Source organism: Oreochromis aureus, linkage group 8 (assembly GCF_013358895.1).
Source record: "Oreochromis aureus strain Israel breed Guangdong linkage group 8, ZZ_aureus, whole genome shotgun sequence".
NCBI lineage: Eukaryota > Metazoa > Chordata > Actinopteri > Cichliformes > Cichlidae > Oreochromis > Oreochromis aureus.
The window spans coordinates 23,769,931-23,790,406 of record NC_052949.1 but is presented as its reverse complement, the minus strand read 5'-3'; the positions used below and the strand labels follow the sequence as shown (position 1 = coordinate 23,790,406).

Genomic DNA, 20,476 nt, shown 5'->3' with positions numbered 1-20,476 from the left:
GTCCCTGGAATGAATGACGAAATCTTTTCTCCCACTGAAAACACGAAATCCTGATGAACGGAATCAACTTTCTGGGATTTCCTTTTCTCAGTGATTGAGCATGCATCAGAACAATTAACTCTCTGCAACACTTAAAAGGCAGCCCAATATTAGTTAAATAATAAAGTTAACTCAGTGAAAGTATCTAACAAAAGCAAGCTTTATTAGCTAATTTAATTCACCTCTGGCAGTCACAAATGTATTACCATTGTATTTCTGGTATCTACAGTGGCCAGCAACCTGCATTTATTACTAAAAGTTACAAAATGTAGGCTCTTTCTTCTTCTACAGGGTTCTTAAAAAATGTAGGTTTAGGGCATTAAACACCTATAGTTCACTTACTGTGGTCCAGAATAGTGAACGACTTTATGAAGTTTTCTGTGGTTTGGTTTCTTTTCATTCAGCCCGCTTATTGGCTAGACACATCTGGCCAATCTGGACAGACACTTCTCATGTATTCATTGGAGTGTGAATGTGTGTGAATGTTATGGCGTTTTCACACCTGTAGCTCGTTTACTCTGGCCCAAATCAGTTGATGAGTTTGTAAACTTTAACTTTTTCCCGTGATTTGGTTTGTTTTCACACAGAGGAAAATCCAAGTGAACTCTAAGCGAGCCAAAATGTGTCACTACAAGCCACCTGAGAATGTTCAGCTTCCTTATTGGCTGATGTGTCTGAGGCGGATCAACAAAAGTAAATACAGGAAGAAGGTGTTATGTTCTGGACTACTTGAGAGAATTTAAATTCATTCCACAGCTCGTTGCCAGCCTGTATAGACCTTTGCACATTTATACTAACTTGCTGCATCCCAGAACACACAGTATCCATGGCTATGGGACATTTTTTTAGCTCACACTGGTAAACTACACCTGGTAGTTGGTTCGGATCGGGGTCGGGTCACCTGTTTACACCATGAACGAACTGCTATGGAGTTCATTTGAAAACATACCGTGCCCACCTCCAGTTTGTTATTTTTGGTCCGCACCTGAGCGTGATTACTGTGTTCACATCTGCACAAATGAACCGCAACAAGAGGAAAAAACGAACCAGAGTTTGATTTAAACAAACTAAACACAGCAACTGTGAAAACCCCCTTAGACAAAAGCACTTAGACATTAAAAAAAGTGCTTGGGTAAGTGAGATATATTATGTAAAGTTTCTTCCTGTTAAAAGGAAGTTTTTCCTTCCCACTGTCGCCAAGTGCATGTTCATAAGGTTTGTGTGATTGTTGGGATTTTCCCTGTATTATTGTTGGGTCTTTACCTTACAATACAAGGAGCCTTTAGGCGACTGTAGCTCTGATTTGACGTTATATAAATAAAAGTGAACTGAACATTAGACTTAGAACAAATTGCACTTTTTGCAGCGTTAGTCTTAGTTAGTGACTTTGTGTTTTATTCAGGCGCACAGTTTAAAATTTAACATCAAAATTTCTGTTGCTTTGTAATGAATGGAAGTATGAACACTTGTTTACAGAGAACAGGAATGGCTAATGTCAAGGCTGGAATTTATAAACCATCGCTACGACAGCATTCCCAGTGATGTCATGCCTGACATTCCCAGAGACTTCAGAAAAATCGCCACAGGACTGCCATCTCTGTTTATACGTGTGTGCATGACTTTGCGTTCCACTCAGTATGTGTGATGGTAGTTGGAGGCCGTGGGAAAGAGAGCCACCTAAACCCACACACGCTCACACGCACACATGTACATTCAGTGGCAGGACAGGGTCGTGTCTCCTCAGACAGAGGGGATGCAGGGTAAACAAGCACTCAGTGAAAGGATCTTCTTCGTGCTTGTTTTCTCTCCTCAGTCCTTGTTTAGCTCAGTAAATAGGCTCCCATCCTCTCCTGCGTGCGTACACACTAAACTACTTAGGGATACTGCTTCAGGCAACAGGGGAGCATGGGAGTGCAATGATATGACTGTGTATAGATGGAGATATGGTTTTGTATTGTGTGCATACACACAACTAATTAATGGTGCTTGTTTTTGAAAATGACTCTTTCTCATGAAAAAATAAAGCATCTGATGCAACATGCTTGTTTAATTGGTGAAGTGCCAATTTCAGCCTGTAATTGTTGTTTCTCAACACAAGCAGAGTGTTTCACTGTGAGAAATTTCACAGTTAACTTACAGTGAAGTACTGACAGTGTGATTTGTCAGCAGTTAAAAGCTGTGATTTTACAGTGTGCAGTATAATGTATACTATACTGAAAATATGCTTTGCAGTATAATACTGTTCGTAGTGAAATCGCTAGAAACAGTTTATTATTGTAATATATGACTGTGTTTTTAGAACCAATAATTCGGTTTTTTAACATGATAGTAGTTTATTCTCAAAATTCCACCTTTCATTGCATCGTGACAGTAAAAAGCATCGTCCTTCTAATAAACACCAATGACTACAGGAGTCTAGATCATAGTGGAGCCACACTGCTGGCTTGTGTTTAGTGTTGTCCCAAAAACTAGAAATTGCAGTATTGAGCAAAAGTCATGAGCTTCATTTCTTTGCATTTTGTTAGGACAATGGGCAACAGGTGGAGCGACTTATACATGGATTACAGAATACAAGGCAACAAACTAAGTTTGTTATAATGAACTTGAAAGCCAGAGCCACAAGCTTTCTAGTAATAAGATGAGATAAGTTAAGATAAGATACGACTTTATTGATCCCACGGTGGGGAAATTTTTGCATTACCTCAGCTCAGGTGCAGATAGCAGAAGGAAAATACAAAAAAACCAAAAAACAAATATAAAATAATTAAGATAATACACTATATACAACGGTAGCATACACAGTATTTGATTATGGATATGGTTGTGTAAATATGCAAGACATAAATGTAACTATTCTACTATTCCTATGCAAGTATTAGATATCTATAAGTATAGACATGTACACGCACACACACATGTACACACATATGTATACATATGCATACACATATACCTGCACACGTCCATACACATAGAAGGTGCATTATGTATGAAGTGGTGACCGTGGATGTCCACACTGTCCTGTGACTTATGACATCGTGACTGAGGAGTTATAGAGTCCGACTGCTGTTGGGATGAATGATCTGTGAAAGTGCTCCTTCCTGCAGCTCCTTCATGTAGTCTTCAGGAATAGTTCTCCAGGGTTCTTGGAAGCCATTCAAAGCTCTTCTTTGTATTGCCTGCCACTTGTTCCATTGTTCATCCCCCAGCGGCTGCTTGATAGCAAGTAGATGAATAGTAGATGGATCACCTGAAATACCAGATGCATCTTTCAGGTCCTGTGTCAAATCTTTGCTGGATTTTGTTTTTCCTTTTCCTCAAGGACATGACTTTCAGATACTGTTCATCTACTTTAGATATGGTTTTAGGCCTTCCACTTCCTGCAGGACACACTGCACAGCATGCCAAGATATCACAAGGTTTGGCTGATAGCTCTTTGGGAATCACAATGATGGTGCAGATGTACTATTTGATGTCTGTCACATTGTGTTATCTCTGCCATTTTTCATAGATTCAATAAAAGAAATTGGACTAAATGATGTTTTCTTGTGACAGGCTCTTAGGTACAAAGTGCCTGAAGTTAGGGCTGCTCAATTATGGCAAAAATGATAATCACGATTATTTTCACTGAAATTGAGATCTCGATTATTTGATGATATTTATTTAACAATAACAATGTATTGAATAATGGCTTTAAAGATTGTCAAAAAATAATATAAAATAGTGTGCAAATACTGATTACAGTGGAAATGTTTGCAATATAAAAAATAAATGAAAAATGTAAACATCCATGTTTAGTGAACTTGAAAATACTGCACAATATTTGATCCACGTCTGACTCCGCGAACCCATAATGTTTCCACACCACTGAAGTCGTTTCACCTCTCTTTTCAACCAACGGCATTCTTTCTTCAGCAGCCATTATCCTCTCCTCTACAAATAACTTCTGCTTAGCTTTCCAAGCTTTCCGAGCTTCCCTCGGGTCCTCTTAATTGTTGTGACGCGTGTTCGAAACGCAGAGAGGTACGCTCGATTTGCCACACGGAGCAGCGCGAGAGTAAAGCACGAGGGAGGTGCTAATAATCGGCTCCGTCATTTTTAATGATCGTTGAAAGCCCAGATCGTAATCTAGATTAAAATTCGATTAATTGAGCAGCCCTACCTGAAGTGTTTTGCTAAGTTGACATAACATTGGTTCGTCCCTTGAGTTAGGTGTCGTTTTTATGGTTGAATGATTCATAGGTCAGTTTAAGTGGCTTGACAAACAAACACAATAAAATGTCTGTGAAGGTTCTCAGTCATCCAGGTCATCGTAGTCAAAGGAGTTTGCAAAGAAAACACAATAGAAAACACAATAAACACAATAAAACAAAACATAATTGAAAATGACCATGTAAAAGGACCCGACTAAAACTGAGTGAAAAAGCAGCCAATGTCCAAAGAAAACTTTGAAAGACCTTCAGAAAGCCTGGAGAACTACTATTCAAGACTCTTTATAAAAGAAATTAAGAACGTCAGGTTCCTTGGAAACAGAATAATAAAGAAATGAATGATGACTCAAAACTTTTGCACAGTAATGTACACCAACACAAAATAACTGAAATAACCATTACTGTGCTATTTACCTTTTCATACATATTAGAGACTCCTCGAAGGCACCAGTGCTTTCAGCATTCAACTGTATTTAAAAGAACAAATTTTTAAAGTGTACTGTTGTTATTATTCCACTTGTTCCCAGTGTAGCTCTGTTTATTCAGGGAGTTTAAGAGTTTTTCTATCATTGCATTGTTTTAAAAAACAAAAATTCCTTTTTTCTTTTATTTGATCTCATTTATTGTCTTAAATTTTACCCCTCAGGGATTTATGAGATATTTGAGTACATTTTTTTCCGCTCTTATAAGGTTGTGAGCATAAATACCAAATCAGATCCCTTGTTTCAATATTTCATGTTGTTTTAATACAAAGTAAACCTTATAATTGCCTGCCAGCTATCATTAGAGAGCGCACAATAGGGGTGTTTGTACAAACATGTTTTCAGATAGTGTATGTGGAAAGCAGCTCTCTCATGCATTATTCAGCTGTACACTAGTCAGCTTAGAAGCAAACAACAAACTGAGTAAAAAAAAAAGGTGCTCAGAACATTTCATGAGAACTACCTCCGCTCATCGAAGCCTCTCTCTCTTCTTTCCTTTCCCCTTTTGTTTGGCAGGAGCGGGTTTTCCTGACAGTGTCCAACTACATCTTCACATCAATCTTTGTGGCTGAAATGACTGTAAAGGTGAGTCACGCTGAATTTCCACTGACACCTTGCACTGTTAAAAAAAAATCCTAAAAAAACAGTAATATTCCGGCAGCTGGGGCGCCAAAATAATACCAGAAAATAACTTTCTCATGAAAATACGGTTATTTTCAGTAATAACAATACAGTTTGTTGCCCTAATTTTACATGGGATTTTTCCTTTTTCAAGTGCTTTTAAACATTAAATTAGGAACATTTTAATGTGATTAAACAATGATATTACCTATAAACAAGGTCAATGAATGCGGCAATATGAATAATAATACTTAAATGTACAGAAATATACAGTTAACAGTTGGTTTAAATAATAATGGTAAATAAATATGGTAAATGGCCTGTATTTATATAGCGCTTTACTAGTCCCTAAGGACCCCAAAGCGCTTTACATATCCAGACATCCACCCATTCACACACACATAATAATGGATTGCATTTATAGAGCGCTTTTCGAGACCCTCAAAGCGCTTTACAATTCCACTATTCATTCACTCACTGGTGGAGGCAAGCTACAGTTGTAACCACAGCTGGGCTGGGGCAGACTGACAGAAGCGAGGCTGCCATATCGCGCCATCGGCCCCTCTGGCCATCACCAGTAGGTGGTAGGTGAAGTGTCGTGCCCAAGGACACAACGAGCCGGGGCTCGAACCGGCAACCTTCTGATTACAAGACGAACTGCCAACTCTTGAGCCCTAAATATTTGATGTAAAAAAAGTTTATAAGAATCATTTTATATATTTTTCCATAGTATTACATTTGAATTTAACAGTTCAATCTTTCAAATAACGAACAGATATTTGTGAAATTATGATACATTTGTGAATGTATTTTAACGATCTAAACATGCATATGTACAGACAAATATATTTAAAAAACAAGAAAATTATGTTTTATTACATTTACAGTGATTTTATGTTATTTCACATTTGAAATGTGAAATCAGTCTATTTATGTAAATTTAATGATATTCTAGAAAAACAGTACAAAACTGTAAAATACACAGTACAATACTTTATATTACTTTTTTTTTTTTTTTACAGTGTGCATTAGTGGAAAAAAAGAAAGATGTTGTTGAGGGTGCAGGCCACAATACCTTTTAAACCCCGGTGCAAAGTTTGTGAAAGGCTTTGCTCATTTTAGCCACTGTGTGAGAGGATGCTGCATACTTACTTTTACCCTTTTAAAGACTCAAATATCTGCTGTTCATTCTCCCATGAAGTCATCCCTGACTCCTGTTTTTATTCACTTAGTTGATATCAGCTCTCGTGCCTCAAAATATTTGGTAGGTCATGTTATTTTGGTGTCGTGAAAACACTGGTTGCCTCGCATCGAGACCTCGACTTTGCTCGACTTTGCTCTGAAGTTTAAATGAAAGATGATATGACACCCTGGTGTTTGCAAACAAAACAAAGATTTTTGCATGAGAGGAAGAAACCCAAAGTGCACTCCCAAAACCACCAAGACACAAACCTGTAGCGATAACAGAGTCTGCCTGATACCTGCATGTAGTGTAACGATTCCATAATAGAAAAGAAAACAGAGTGGGCATATGGAGGGGGAGGGAGGGGAGGGTGAGAACGAGAGAGGTGAACAGACAGTGAATGCACACCTTCTGAGGGCAGTTTCATAATGCTAAGAGGAGGATTGTCTCGCCAGTATTCAAATGGCCCAGCTTTGAATGGAGGTCCTTGGCGGCGTGGGCAGGAGCTCGCGGAGGCAGAGGGGAGGAAAGTTCATCGGTGTCACTCATTCAAAGCCTCTTTCTCTATTTTTGGTCCCGGCGACTCACAAACGTTGGGCTTGCACACAAATACGCACACACAGAGCACTGGTTCTATCATCTAATGCTCAGGTAATGTATGTGTGATGCAAAAATGTAACAGCGGCGAATGGTTAGCATGAAAGATGTTAGCATTTTTAAACGTTGAGCATTTTGAAAAGGAAATTAAAAATCTAATCTAACATCCTAGCTTAAAAAACAAACCAACTATAAATCTACTCTTTTACCTCCTGTTTCAATTATAATACCATAATAAGTCTATTGCCCCATTTTGGAGGGAGTTTTTATTTTATTTTATTTTTTAAAAACAGCTGAACACTGAGTGGAAGCCTTTCATATTAAAAATAGATTGCATTGTTAAATATTACACATTGTATTTTTACCCCTGTTGACTTCTGACAGAAGTTCAGTGTGTAGTTGATGTCCCATGTCACCTTCAGGTGACTGAGCTGTTAGCAGTTACATGAAATCCAACTGAATTTTTCATCTATAATTTTTCAGTGACTGTATTTAAATACTACATATTATATATTCATATACTGTGCATTTATTTATTTAATGAAAATGAAGCAGTGTGTGAGTAAGTAAGTGCAGTGTAACTGCTTCCATAGGAATTCAGAGCAGAGCAGCCAGAATTAAGTAAGTGGCAGACTAACTGACACGTAGTCAAATGCTCTTGACTAATTGATCATCAGCAAGTGTGAGTATCTCCATAAAACCAGAAGTTTGCACATTGTTTGGCAGTTTCCACATCTGGAGGACTTAGGTCTGTGTGGTTTGTCTGTTTGGAAGGGTTATAAGGCAATTTCCAAACAATTTGAAGTCCATTATTCTACCGTGAGAAACATTATTCACAAGGGGAAATCATTTGAGTCAGCTGCTAATCTTCCTGGGGTAGATGTCCCAGTAAATTCATATCAAGGTCAGGTTGTGCAATGCTCAGAGAAACTGCAAAAAAACCCTAAAAACTAAAAAGTCACTACATGCTTCAGTTAAATGTTAAAGTTCATGGGAGACTGAAAAATTATGGCTTGTTTAGAAGGGTTATTAGATGAAAGCCTCTTCACTCTAAAAAGACTATGGCAGCACAGCTTAGCAAAACTGCAGCTGAACAAACCACAAGATTTCTGGAACAATGTGCTTTGAACAGATAAGTTCAAAGTGGAACTGTCTGGCCATAATATGTAGCAAAAACCAAATATTGGCACAAATGCTTCAGCTCTGAAGCACGGTGGTGGAGGGGTGATGATTTGGGCTTGATTCGCAGCAACAGGACATCAACACCTTGCAGCCACTGAGTCGACCATGAACTCTTAGGACTGCCAAAGTATTCTTGGGTCAAATGCGAGGCCATGTGTTTGAGAACTAAAGCTTAGGTCAAACTTTATCATATAACAGCTGAAAATGTACAAGAGAACAGCTAAAAAAGAAATGAGTCAAGTGTTGCAATGGCCTTGTCAAGTCCAAATAAAAAACAAAGGCCTCTGTAGCAGCCTTTTTTCTAATTAATTGTCCGCTATATTGATTAGTATCGACTTATACAAACGATCTTATCGCCTCTCATCTTTTCAGTTGGAGTATTGTGAAATTGCGTGATGCAAAAACAGTTTGAGCTCAGGGAATAATGTTCTGGAATGCATATCGCTTCATCGGCAGAATACATGATGAGTGGAACCTATGGAAATAGAAATGAAGTTTGGAGCGCATGCAGCTTTTATGATCTTCACTGCCAAACAAACAGTCACTTCACTAAGTCAATAAGCTGGGCGTATGGGACATTAAGCACCGACTCCTAATAAATAGAACACTGGCTTGATAAACAAATTGCAGCCACAGTGACAAAAATAGATATTAAATTACTGATTCGTGTATCATTTGTCAGCCACTTATATTCATGGTGAATAATTCATTTGAACTAATATCGAAACCAAACTGGCACTCGGCACTCTAAACTCAGTGCTTTCTGCTTTATATTAACACACTGTGGTCTTCTTTGCTGTCCAGATCGTGTCTATGGGCTTTTTTTTCGGGGACAAGGCGTACCTGAGGAGCAGCTGGAACGTTCTGGACGGGATGCTCGTCATGATTTCTGTTATTGACATCCTGGTGTCTCTCATTTCCCAATCTGAAACCAAGATCCTGGGCATGCTCAGAGTGCTGAGGCTGCTGAGAACTCTGAGACCGCTACGGTAAGTGACTGAACGTCATAGATAACTTCCCCTGGGGATGGTTGTTGTTACCATTTTATTGATAACAACATTGATACCAATACTTCTTATCAATATACGTATTTGCTGATATTCCTGGCCTGGGGTGAAATGGTTATGGCTGCTTTTGATGCATTAGTACTAGTGCTGTCACCGTCAGCGTTAATCTCATTAAAATGACATTAACACCATATCATGGCAAATCTCTATTAGCGAGTTAGTGCGGATCGCCCCGTGCGTAGGGCTGGATGGCGCTAACAAGCTAACGAGCTAACCGCACTAACGCATTGACGCCATGCAGCCCCGCCATGCAGCCCCGCCAACGGGACGATCCGCGCTAACTCTAACGCTAACGGAGATTTGCCGTGTTACTGCGGTTATGGCGTTAATGTCATTTTAACGAGATTAACACTGAGTACATTTTGTCATCTGAGCTTCACTTCTGGAGCAAGCAGTTGTGGTAAATGCCTTATAGTTGAGACAACAACCACAGACAATATGCAGTTGTTTATCTGTGTCAGGACTATTGACACCAACTTTGTGCTATTTTGACTAACAACAACTCAGACTTACTTTAATGGAGATAATGAGTTTCTGTGTGGTCATGGTACTCTTGAGAGGTTGAGAAAAGGAAGAAAACTGAACTTTAGGTTTGATGTCTCGTCCAAGAAACTTGTCTGTGAAGGTTCTCGGTCATCCAGGTCATCGTAGTCTAAGCAGCTTGGAAAGAAAGGCATCTGGACTTCTTTAAGTTTCACCGCTCATCCGAGAAGCTTCTTCAGTTCTAAGAGCAACTGGTGGAGAGTCCCAGATTTTAAGCCCTATGGGAGTGTCCCCAAGAGGGTCATGAACCCCCTTATGATCCTCTACCTAATCACACAAGCCAAGGTGTGAAAACAGGTGTAGGTCACCATCAGCCAAGGTTTCGGTGGGCTCATTGTGAAACCTAGCCCCACCCTATCATGTGATAAGGCGTTAAGGCGTCTGGGATGGGATCTCAACACTGGATTATAGATGGCAGACAGTTGGTGTCGTAAACCACCGCCTCTATTCAAAGACAGTCGTTCACAGTGGACATAAATGGCTTCTTTCACTCCTCTTTCAAACATCTGTCTTCTCTGTCCAAAATGTGAACGTTAATGTCCTCGAAAGAGTGACCTCTGTCCTTTAGATGCAGATGGTGTTGTCCTGTCGAGGTAGCTCTTCTATGCTGTGCCATATGTTTATAAAGTGGCTGTTTGAGAAGCTTTGATAATCTCCACCAGTTGCTCTTAGAACTGAAGAAGCTTCTCGGATGAGAGGTGAAACGTCTTCAAGAAAATGAAAGAAGTCCAGACTTCATTTTGTCCAGAAAAGGTGGAGAGTCCAAGATATTAAACTGTAAGTGGAAAGTGTGGAGAAAAGGGTCTACAAGCTCTTGAATCATGGGGCCTATTTAGTTTTTCACAGTACTCTTTCACAGTCTGCGAAAACCTCCTTTTTACATGACAGTATAAAATAATAATAATCAGTAGCTGGTGAGCAATGTTATATACAGCAAATGTAAAAGTGTTGCTAATGCTTGGTTTAACAGTTCCAGTAGTGAAAACGATATGTTTTCAAGTGTTGTCATAAATGGGTAGGAACAAACTGAGGTTCCTCTCTGTCTCAGTAAGGAGATGCAAGTGTGTCAGTGTGTGTGTTTCTGTGTGTGTAGGCATTTATTTTAGCATGCATTCATGTTAATGTCAGCATGCACACAATTTCACAGTTCTGTTTATTTGAGCGGAAATAAAGCAGAAATCACCGATTTGAACATCGTTTTTGTATTTTCCAAATATGTGCACTGCTTTGAGTTTTATCTATTCTTTGTGTGTGTGTGTGTGTGTGTGCGTGTACACATGCAGCCTTTTGGATGTCTCATCTCGTGAAGGGGAGCTCTCCAGGCTTTGCCCTCTCTTGAATATTTATCGCAGTTCTCGGGAAGAGCACAAAAATCAAATATTCATTTTCATCCTGCCAAATTTCCCCGCTGAACAGCACTGATCTCTTTCCCCCATCCTTTTGCTTTTTTAACTTTCACCTTTGACATGAAAGCAAAATCTTTTGACGAGACTGCTTTCGCTCTCCCGTGTTCAAAGCGCTCCTTTCGTCTTTGACTTCGTTCTGTAATGTTTGGGTTTAATTAAACCGGGTGAATTTGCACTTAGTTGGAAAACTCCAGGTTATTTTTTTTTCATCACTTTTCTGTCACATTGCAGCCTTCAGAAGTTGCTTGGTTTGGGGTTTGTTTGTAGTGCTTTCTTCATGTTCCTACATGTAGGCGTCAGTAGTTTGGTAGCTACAATGCTGTTCTTTTTAAAAGAAACTATGCTCAAAACTGCATTTACTTAATGTCCACATTGTATCTGTGCGTTTACTACTATATAACAATAGCTAAGTGTCTTTTATCAGTCAGTTTAAAACCTTCTACAACAACAAAAGACTGTTGGATTGTGTGGGTTGAATGAGAAATGGAGGCATAAATATAGTCTCTTTTAAACTATTGTAACAAATCATTAACTTCTAATCTTTACTAGTTTGTGCATGTTCTGTTTAGAGGTTACGGATGTTACTAAAAAAGAAAGGCTTAAATAATTATCTCATTAACCCTCTGAGGTCTAAATGATTGGCAATGACACCAATCCTAGCCAATCACAATTTGCAACTTTTTTTTTTTTATTAAATTGTTCTCTCAAGTCTTCTCGATCAGGGACAAAGAACATAACCATTTTCACTGACATGCACTAAAAAGTGTTCCATTTATATTTGTGTTGGGGGGTTTTTCTGTTTGTTTGAGTTAGAGTTATCACCAATGACAGCTTAGACCGGGGGTGGGGGAACTCCAGGCCTCAAGGGCCAGTGCCCTGCAGGTTTTAGATGTGTCCTTCATCCAAATGGCTAAGTTACCTCCTCAACATGTCATGAAGTTCCCCAGAGGCCTGGTAATGAACTAATCATTTGATTCAGGTGTGTTGACCCAGGGTGAGATCTAAAACCTGCAGGACACTGGCTCTTGAGGTCCGGAGTTCCCCACCCCTGCCTTAGACCTTAGAGGATTCATAAGCAACTTCTTGCAAAGTGCAATCTTGTCAGCAAAACTACTGAGCTGAATTGCACTGATCTTGTTGGTGAAGTGAAGCATGGGCAGACGAAGGACTGAGTGGAATTTGGTGTGGATCCACAAGTATTCTCTGCAAAAAAAAGGAAAACAAAAATCTAAACAGGGAATTGGCTTTTGCATTGACATTGCCATTGGCACTGACACTGGCATTTGCATTGGCACAGGCTTTGGCAGGGGAATCACTGTGAGTGCCCTTTTAGAAAGCCCGTGATCTTCCTGTGGATATTTCATTATGGATATATGTTTGGGCTTGTAGTCACACTGTGGGATGAATTTGTAACTAATCGAATCCCTCAATGCAAAAATTCAGTCTTTCTTCAGCCCTGGTACTGACTTAGTTTAAAAAAAAAACACACACACACACAAATGTGATCTTGACTGAAATGGTAATGTGACATTAAAAGTATAAGCTTGCTGTCAAATGAGGGGCTTCCTAATTAAATCTGGTGCAACTGTGAATGCTTGAAGAGATTCACCTGTTTCTAAATGCCGCTGAATCCTCTTTAAGTCTTCCTGTTATACGCCCTGCCTTATTTAATCCTCAGATGACAGCTGAGTTTGTATTAACAGGGCTAGCAACGGTTTTAAAGTCAGATTAGAAAAAAATATGAAGCAATTACAAGAGGAAATTGGACCCATTTTGAGTCTGGGGGAAATATTTTTAGGAGCAAAGGCCAACAATTTCCTTCGGGCATGATGTCACCAGTTTGACAGAGATGCAGAATGGCAGCGAACCATGGGCAGATCTAGACTCGATACAAAGAGAGACAGAAAGCAAAGGAGAGAGAAAAGACAGAAAAAGAAAAAGAGAAGAAGAAAGAGCTGAGCTGTGCAGCTTGGTTCTCTCCTCTGCTGAGGCCGCAGATGAATTACAGGAAAGAAATACCAAAAATCATGTTTAAGTTATTAACTTTTAATCCATAAGAAGGAGTGCAGCATTAAAGGCTATATTAGGCTATAAGTTTGCTGCTCTGGTTTATACAGTTTAGTCTGATTATAGTGTACTGTGTACTTAAAACTGTTGCTTGGAAGATGACAACATTGACTGAATTGCAACTTCAGAAGTGAAACAATTATCAGCAAAAAATTGTGCTTATTGAAGCTAGCTACTACTAAAACTAATACTGAAGTGCTAAAAGTTCAATCCAGCCTCATCGGGAAGATGCAGACACAGCTGAGCGGTGACACCTGTAGCTGTGTTGGCACAGATCATTTCAAACTTTAACTGGACGTTGTACAAACAGCAACATTAGATGTCAAATCATATTCCCTCACGTTTTCATATTCCCTCACAAGCTGACTAGCTAACTTTTCCTCTCCATTTAAGCAAATAAAACAAATCTGATAAAATGCAGGACCACTGATAGCTGCTACATAGTGCAGAAACTGAATTATTTAGGTTTGGCAGGACCCAGGTGCACCACTTGGAGACAAAGATAATTAACTAAAAAGCAGCTTTATTACCAAACTTAGAGGCTCGAAGGAAATACAAAAAACAAAATTCTAGCAAGGGAGAAGCTAGGTACTACGAACCGGAAACTAGAAAACATGGAAACTACTAAGAAAAAAATGGAACTCGCAGAAAAATACAAAACCACACAGCATGAGCTGACAACATGACAACGAGCAGAGGGAGACTGAGGACATAATTACACCGAGGATTATGAAGAAACTGACCACAGGTGGGGACACGGCTGAAACTAATCCCACTGATGAGACAGGGGAAGCAAAACTGGACACAACACACATCAGATGAGAGACTATCAAATTAAGACAGAAAGTAAGGTAACCACGGAGACAGAGACTAAGACACACAGGCTTGACACTGGGACTGGAACGGGGACAGCAAACACTGAGACAAGAGATAAACAAACATGAAAACAAGGCTGCCTAAACACAGGGGAAGACTAGACACTGAAAACTCTAAGATGACTAAGAACTGAAGGCTAACTAAAGCATACTTTATACACAACGTAAATATAACCATGAAACTATGAATCACATAGAATATTCCAACAAACAAGTCCGAAAACAAAGAAATACTGGGTCAAAGACCCAGTACCAGGACAATTTAGTGTTATTTGTCTGAATAATAATAGAATACAATAGGTATTTTATTGTCATTTACAACATAGACCAGTTAGTTTAATTAGTTTAAGAACAGAATTTCAGTGCATTGACTCGCCATCAGGTTAATGTGGGACTTCAAGGTGACTTCTTGAAATTATATATATAACGACTACTTATATATAAGTAGTCCAAGTGAGATTCTTAATATCAGATTTTAACTTTCAGCGACAGTAACTGCTGAGTCCTTACTTAGACACTAAAGAAAACAGTGGTTGGGTACCATAGTGCAACAAAAAACTATTACCACTTGTTATCTTGTATAGTGTTGCCTTTAAGTGGGTTGCATCAAAGATGGTCATTGGGACTGTGCCCACGTGCTGTCATCTGCTGTCTTCATAGTGACTTTGATGTGTCAAAACCACGATAAATCATTGAATCAGTTTGTAGATACAGTGATTAACCATGATATATCAGTGAAAATCCAAATCTATTGATGCCTAAAATTCACATGAACCTCACAGATTTGAAACAGAAATTCAGAAAGTCCTCTAGAAGTACTGAGGTAGTTGTTCCAGGTTACCTGCAGAATGGTTGGCATGCTTGCTGCTTTAACATGTCTCTGAATACAACAAGAATACAAAGAGTCGGCATCCAGATAAGTTGTGTCCCCTTGTTCAGCTCATAGGGGCAGAATGATTCAGACTGCTGTCAGTTGGGTTAGGATCCTAAATATTTAGACACAGGTTGCCTCCAACTCGAGAAACGTGAACAATCACCTTGCGATTAAAAGTTGTTGCCACCTGTGGGTGTTGCACCCTCAACCTCAAGGTCACCACTTAGGTCTCGTAGCCACAACTACTTGCATTTGGTCACCGAGAACAATATGAATAAATAAATGAAAATAATCAATCTCACGGGCAACCACCAATTTCTTCTTAGTCGCATGGAGGATGCCAAACTATCATGCTCAGTTCCAGAGTTTTTTTCCTTATTTGTTCCTGTATTAAGACTGTATTAAGTGCAGAAGCCCAACCCACCAGCTGTTCAAACCTTCTGTTTACAAGGGGCAGCCAATCAGAAGAAAACTGGCTTAAAGGGAAGGGGAAAGGAGCTAAAATGACTTGGTTCCAACAGAAAATCAACTGAATAGCTGCGCCAAGCCCCGGTATGAGACAAATGATTGTTTTCCAATCATGACTCAATGCAAAGCTACTTTAGTCGAGTCCAAGAATAAAAATATGAAGCAGGAAATGAGCACAACAGGGCCCTTTTAAAAATATTTACTAGAACATGTCATTACCATTTTGCCAGTTTGTTAAATAAAAAATTACAGCAACCGCTCAACCAGAATAATGTATGTGTAAAACTTCCAAACTGTAACATTAAATCAGTTAGTCCCCCAAATTCCCTAAACACACCAGAAAACAGACGCAGCTTCATAAAGCTACAGAATTTCCTTCAATATCAGCTTGTTATCACCCCAATTCAACTGTGGCAAACTCACACTCACTGGGTATTTTAATTAAATATGAACTCGTCTGTGTTTTCCCCTCCGGCCCCGCGGTGGCACATGGGGGTTCACGCAGGCAGCATCAGAGCTGCCGACGCCGATATGAGAAGAAAACTCAATCAACAATCAGTCATGTCCTCAGGGGCTAAAAGCTGTGGCAACTTAGACGACCAACTTTTAAAGCTACAATACTTACTTACAATATGCACTTTCCACATCTTAAGTGCGATAAGGTGAAGCGGTTGCTCTAAACTAGCCGTGTACGTTGGATGAGTTTTACTGCAACAGGCGTTACGCAGGAGTCTGTTGCTGTTTCCTCCTCATTAGAGATATTAATGACAGCATTCATTGCACGCGTGTGTGTGTTGTGTGCGTCTGTGCATGTGACAGAATGATGCATCGGCTTTGTTTAACAGGGAGCACGCACACACCTCTGCAGTCATTCATCAAGCCCACTACCTGAGCTGAGGGCAGTCCTCGGGGAAGTCCCGCGAGTTAGCACCCCATGTCATCAAATGGCACTTTTATGTCACCCCACAGCACCTACAGCTCATTGACAATTAAGCTGAAACCTAGAAACCCCTACCCCAAAACCCTCTCCACCTTCACCATTAGTTATAGCTGCCACCGAGCTCCATCGCAGGCAGACCACAGTGTCGAGGTCAGAGAGAGCCAGCAGGTTGCTTTATCAATGAATCCCCTGCTGCGGTTGACCTCTGTCGGATCAGCCTTTTGAGCACATCCGTCAGCTGATGATGATGTAATTACCTCAATGCTGGTGGCCTAATTGACTTATAACATATAATTACAAGTGTGTAAGCTTGCAATGTGACATGTCACTGTCTTTCTTTTGCATATCTGTAAGCACAATGAGAGACTGGGCTGAAGCGATGACGAGGAACGCCAGTTGGGGGCTGAAAAGGAGAAGAAAATTCACAGAGCTAGGTGGAGTGACAGGCAAAGTTCTGACCAAAAAAAAGCAAGAAAAAAAGCAAGAAAAGAAGAGCTGCCTCATTTTTTATTCCCTCTGTATTCCTGCAACTCATCAGCCCTCCTCTCCTCCCTCTGTTCCCCATTTCTATCTCTCGGCGTAGCTTAATTACACCCAGTGTTTGCACTGTGGGAGTACGGCTGCCACTTATTGCCCTACTTGTTGTTCCCTTTACTCGGTGTGAGGAATAAGCTGGTGGTGGAAGGAGAGGAAGCGGGAGAGAGAGAGATGGGTGGTGCATGTGTGCAGGTGGTGAGGATCGCGGCACGCTCCTCATTGCTCCTTTGTGCGGTGTAAAACAAGGACACCGCCATGAAATTATGCAGAGAGGTAGATCAGACAAAGCAAACTTCTTTCTGCTCTCTCCATTCAGCTTCCCATCATCCTCCTTTTTGTGCCATATGCAAATAGACATAACGGAGAGAAGCCCACTGCAGCGTGTCCTTCATGTACCGCATCATCAGAGTGTATTGACTTAGAGTAAGAGCCTCGTCTCTCCATAGTTCCTCTCCTTAATAAGCCTTTTCACTTCAGCGTACTTGTTAGAGTGTGGCTTGAAAGGACGTGAAAAGGTACAGAGGCTCATCTGAGGTGTTCACATGCGACTCAGCAGTGTGTGGGAACTAGAGCAAACTGGTCAAAAATCTTGTTCAATTATTCAGGCTACTCAACACACAACCGCTTGAATAGGTCGGTTATGTGTATTCCAAAATAGACGTGTCTTTTCAGAGATCTGAACGTTATGAGTTGCATCGATCCGTCCGTCCTTCCATGGTAAATGGACTTTTCTTCTACTTGAGCACTCGAAGTGTTTAATACAACATACTTCATTCACCCATTCAAACCTATTCACAGCCATTCATACAAGCACTTTTTTCTACACCTGAACTCTTTCTAGTTAACATTGACACACATTTACACACAGTCACACTTCGATAAACACATTGGAGAGCAACTTGGGGTTTAGTAGCTTACCCATGGATATTTTGACATGCAGACTGGAGAAGCCAAGGATCGAACAACCAACCTTCCAGTTAGTAGGTAATATGATCTACCCCCTAAGCTACCAACTGTCGATCCGTCGATTCATCCATCCATCCATCCATGGAATTCAGGGTTGTGGTGGAGCTGGAATTCATTCAGCTATCATAGGGAGAGAGAAGCGGTACATCCAGGACATCAGTCCATTCCAGAACCAGCGCAAAGAGAACCGTTTGCATGCTCAACAACAACTATGGCCAGTTTAGAATCAAAAGTTACCCGAACACACCTGTCTTTGAACTTTGAGAGGAAGACAGACATTGACACTGGATTGTTTCAACATGAAATAAGCATACCATACGGAGCTGCCCTGTATCAGTTTTATCCCACTAGCTATTCATTAGTCTGCACAGCTGAGGTTCTGCTGTTCAAAGTCCAAAGTATTTTGTGCGGTTTTAGGTTGTGAGCCCTGCCATTGTTACCATACGCTGAGTTATGTTTTTTAGACACTAGCTCAGGGATGGACAACTCCAGGCCTCGAGGGCCGGTGTCCTGCAGGTTTTCGATATGTCCTTGATCCAACACAGCTGATTCAAATGGCTAAATGACCTCCTCAGCATGTCCTGAAGTTCTCCAGAGGCCTGGTAACAAACTAATCATGTGATTCAGGTCTGTTGACCCAGGCTAATATCTAAAACCTGCAGGACAGGAGTTGCCCACCCCTGCACTAGCTACAACTATTAATCTACTAATGTTTGTATTAGCCTACTTTTAATACTAATTTGGCAGTGTTACTTTCCCCCATGCCCTAAAATTTTTGGGAGAGGAAGGCCCTTCTAGGGCCGTAACAGGCAGCACGATGGTTAGCACTGTTGTCTCACAGCAAGATGGTCCCATTTGTAAATCCAATATCTGGGTAGGCCCTTTCTGAGTGGAGTTTGCATGCTCTCCCCATGTCTGCATGAATTCTCTCCAAGTATTTTGATTTCCTGTCAAACGCAGGTACACATGCAGTCAGTGGGGGTTTGTTCTGTTGCATCTCTGAGTTAGCCCTGTGATACAGTGGTGACTTGTCCAGGGTGCACCCTACTCTCTGCCTATGACAGGTGGGATAGGTTCCAGCCCTGCCTCGTGACCCTGAATCAGATTAGTGGAAGAAAATGGTTGGATGGAGCTTAGAAGTGTCATTTACACTTAATTAAGTTTTAAAAAGTTGAAAAGAAGTAGGCTAATATTGTACATGTCTTTTCTTCAGCTGATCGTCTAATATTTACTAAATACTGAGGCCTAAACCGTTTCCCCACAGTCCATCTCTCTCCTGGCACCAGCAGCAGCAGTGTGTCTAAAGCACTGCGCAGTTAGAGCTGAAGCTACATGACGCACAGCTGCCACACAGCATGCAGTATTATTGGGTGGATGTTGGTCTGTTAACTCCTGAAAAGCAATGACTCTTAACAACTTTCCTGGTGGAAACCAAGCATTGCTCTGTGTCCTATTCAGTTTAGTAAAACTGTAGTAAAAAGTTAATAAAGTCACTTGGTAAATTTAAATAGGTAAATGGAATAATTTTAATCAAATGCTTTAAAATCCGCCATGAAAAGAAATATGAGTAAAACCTGGACGTCATTTGGTCATTTTTTGTTTTTTTTACCAGAAATGACTACAGACAGAAACTGGACTTTGATCACTGTCATTGCCAACGGACTGAATGCAAACATGCTGTCAAAGAACAGGAGAATGAATCCCAGGAGACATTCATAGTTGCACTCCTTGAGTACTAGTACCCTCTATAGGCCAGATGTGGAGCCTCAGCCTATTATGGCAGTGAGTCAAACACATTTGAGGCACTTTGTTCTTGAGCACATTACAGTATTTTGGACTCTCACAGAGACTGAACCACTAAATATTAAGACCAAATGTGAACAGGACCTGGGGTGTTCTTTTGAAGATGGTGAGTGGAAACCACAATGTGAGGGAGCACTACCAGCCACCACAAGGTTTTTCACTTTAACAACAGTGCCTACTTACACCAGAAAGACACCAAAGACGAATAAATCCATTTCAAATTTTTGCCCAGGATACAAAATTATAGCCAATAACATGTAAAAGTTCAAACATTGCAAAGAGATTCTGAAAGAGATTCTCAGATTTGAGATCCCTCGCTCTGCTAGATTAACGTTTTTTAGACAACACGTCCCATTTCCTGTTTGCCTGAAGAAAGAATGTGCAATGAATACTGGCAATAAATATGTCTACGCTGATAAAAGCAATCTCCTCTGACATGTTTTCAGGCTGTGACATTGATTGGGTTCTGTACTCACATGTTGAAGCTTCAACATTTGGTTATTGCCATGTTTGTTTCTTTGCATCCAGACGCAGCCATGTTTAGACTATAGTGTGGAGCACAAAGGTGCTAATGCAAACTAGTTTCTTTAGCATGCTATAGCCATAAACGTTATA

The 20,476-nt window shown here is 40.3% G+C and overlaps 1 protein-coding gene across 1 annotated transcript in view; it reads left to right on the top strand.

Annotated features, from left to right (window-relative positions):
• cacna1g (calcium channel, voltage-dependent, T type, alpha 1G subunit) overlaps window positions 1-20,476 on the top strand; it is a 321,041-nt gene that overhangs the window by 249,207 nt on the left and 51,358 nt on the right. The window contains exons 21-22 of the mRNA XM_039616673.1: window positions 5,249-5,317; window positions 9,120-9,304. Coding sequence (XP_039472607.1) covers window positions 5,249-5,317; window positions 9,120-9,304 — 254 coding nt within the window. The remainder of the gene's footprint in view (window positions 1-5,248; window positions 5,318-9,119; window positions 9,305-20,476) is intronic.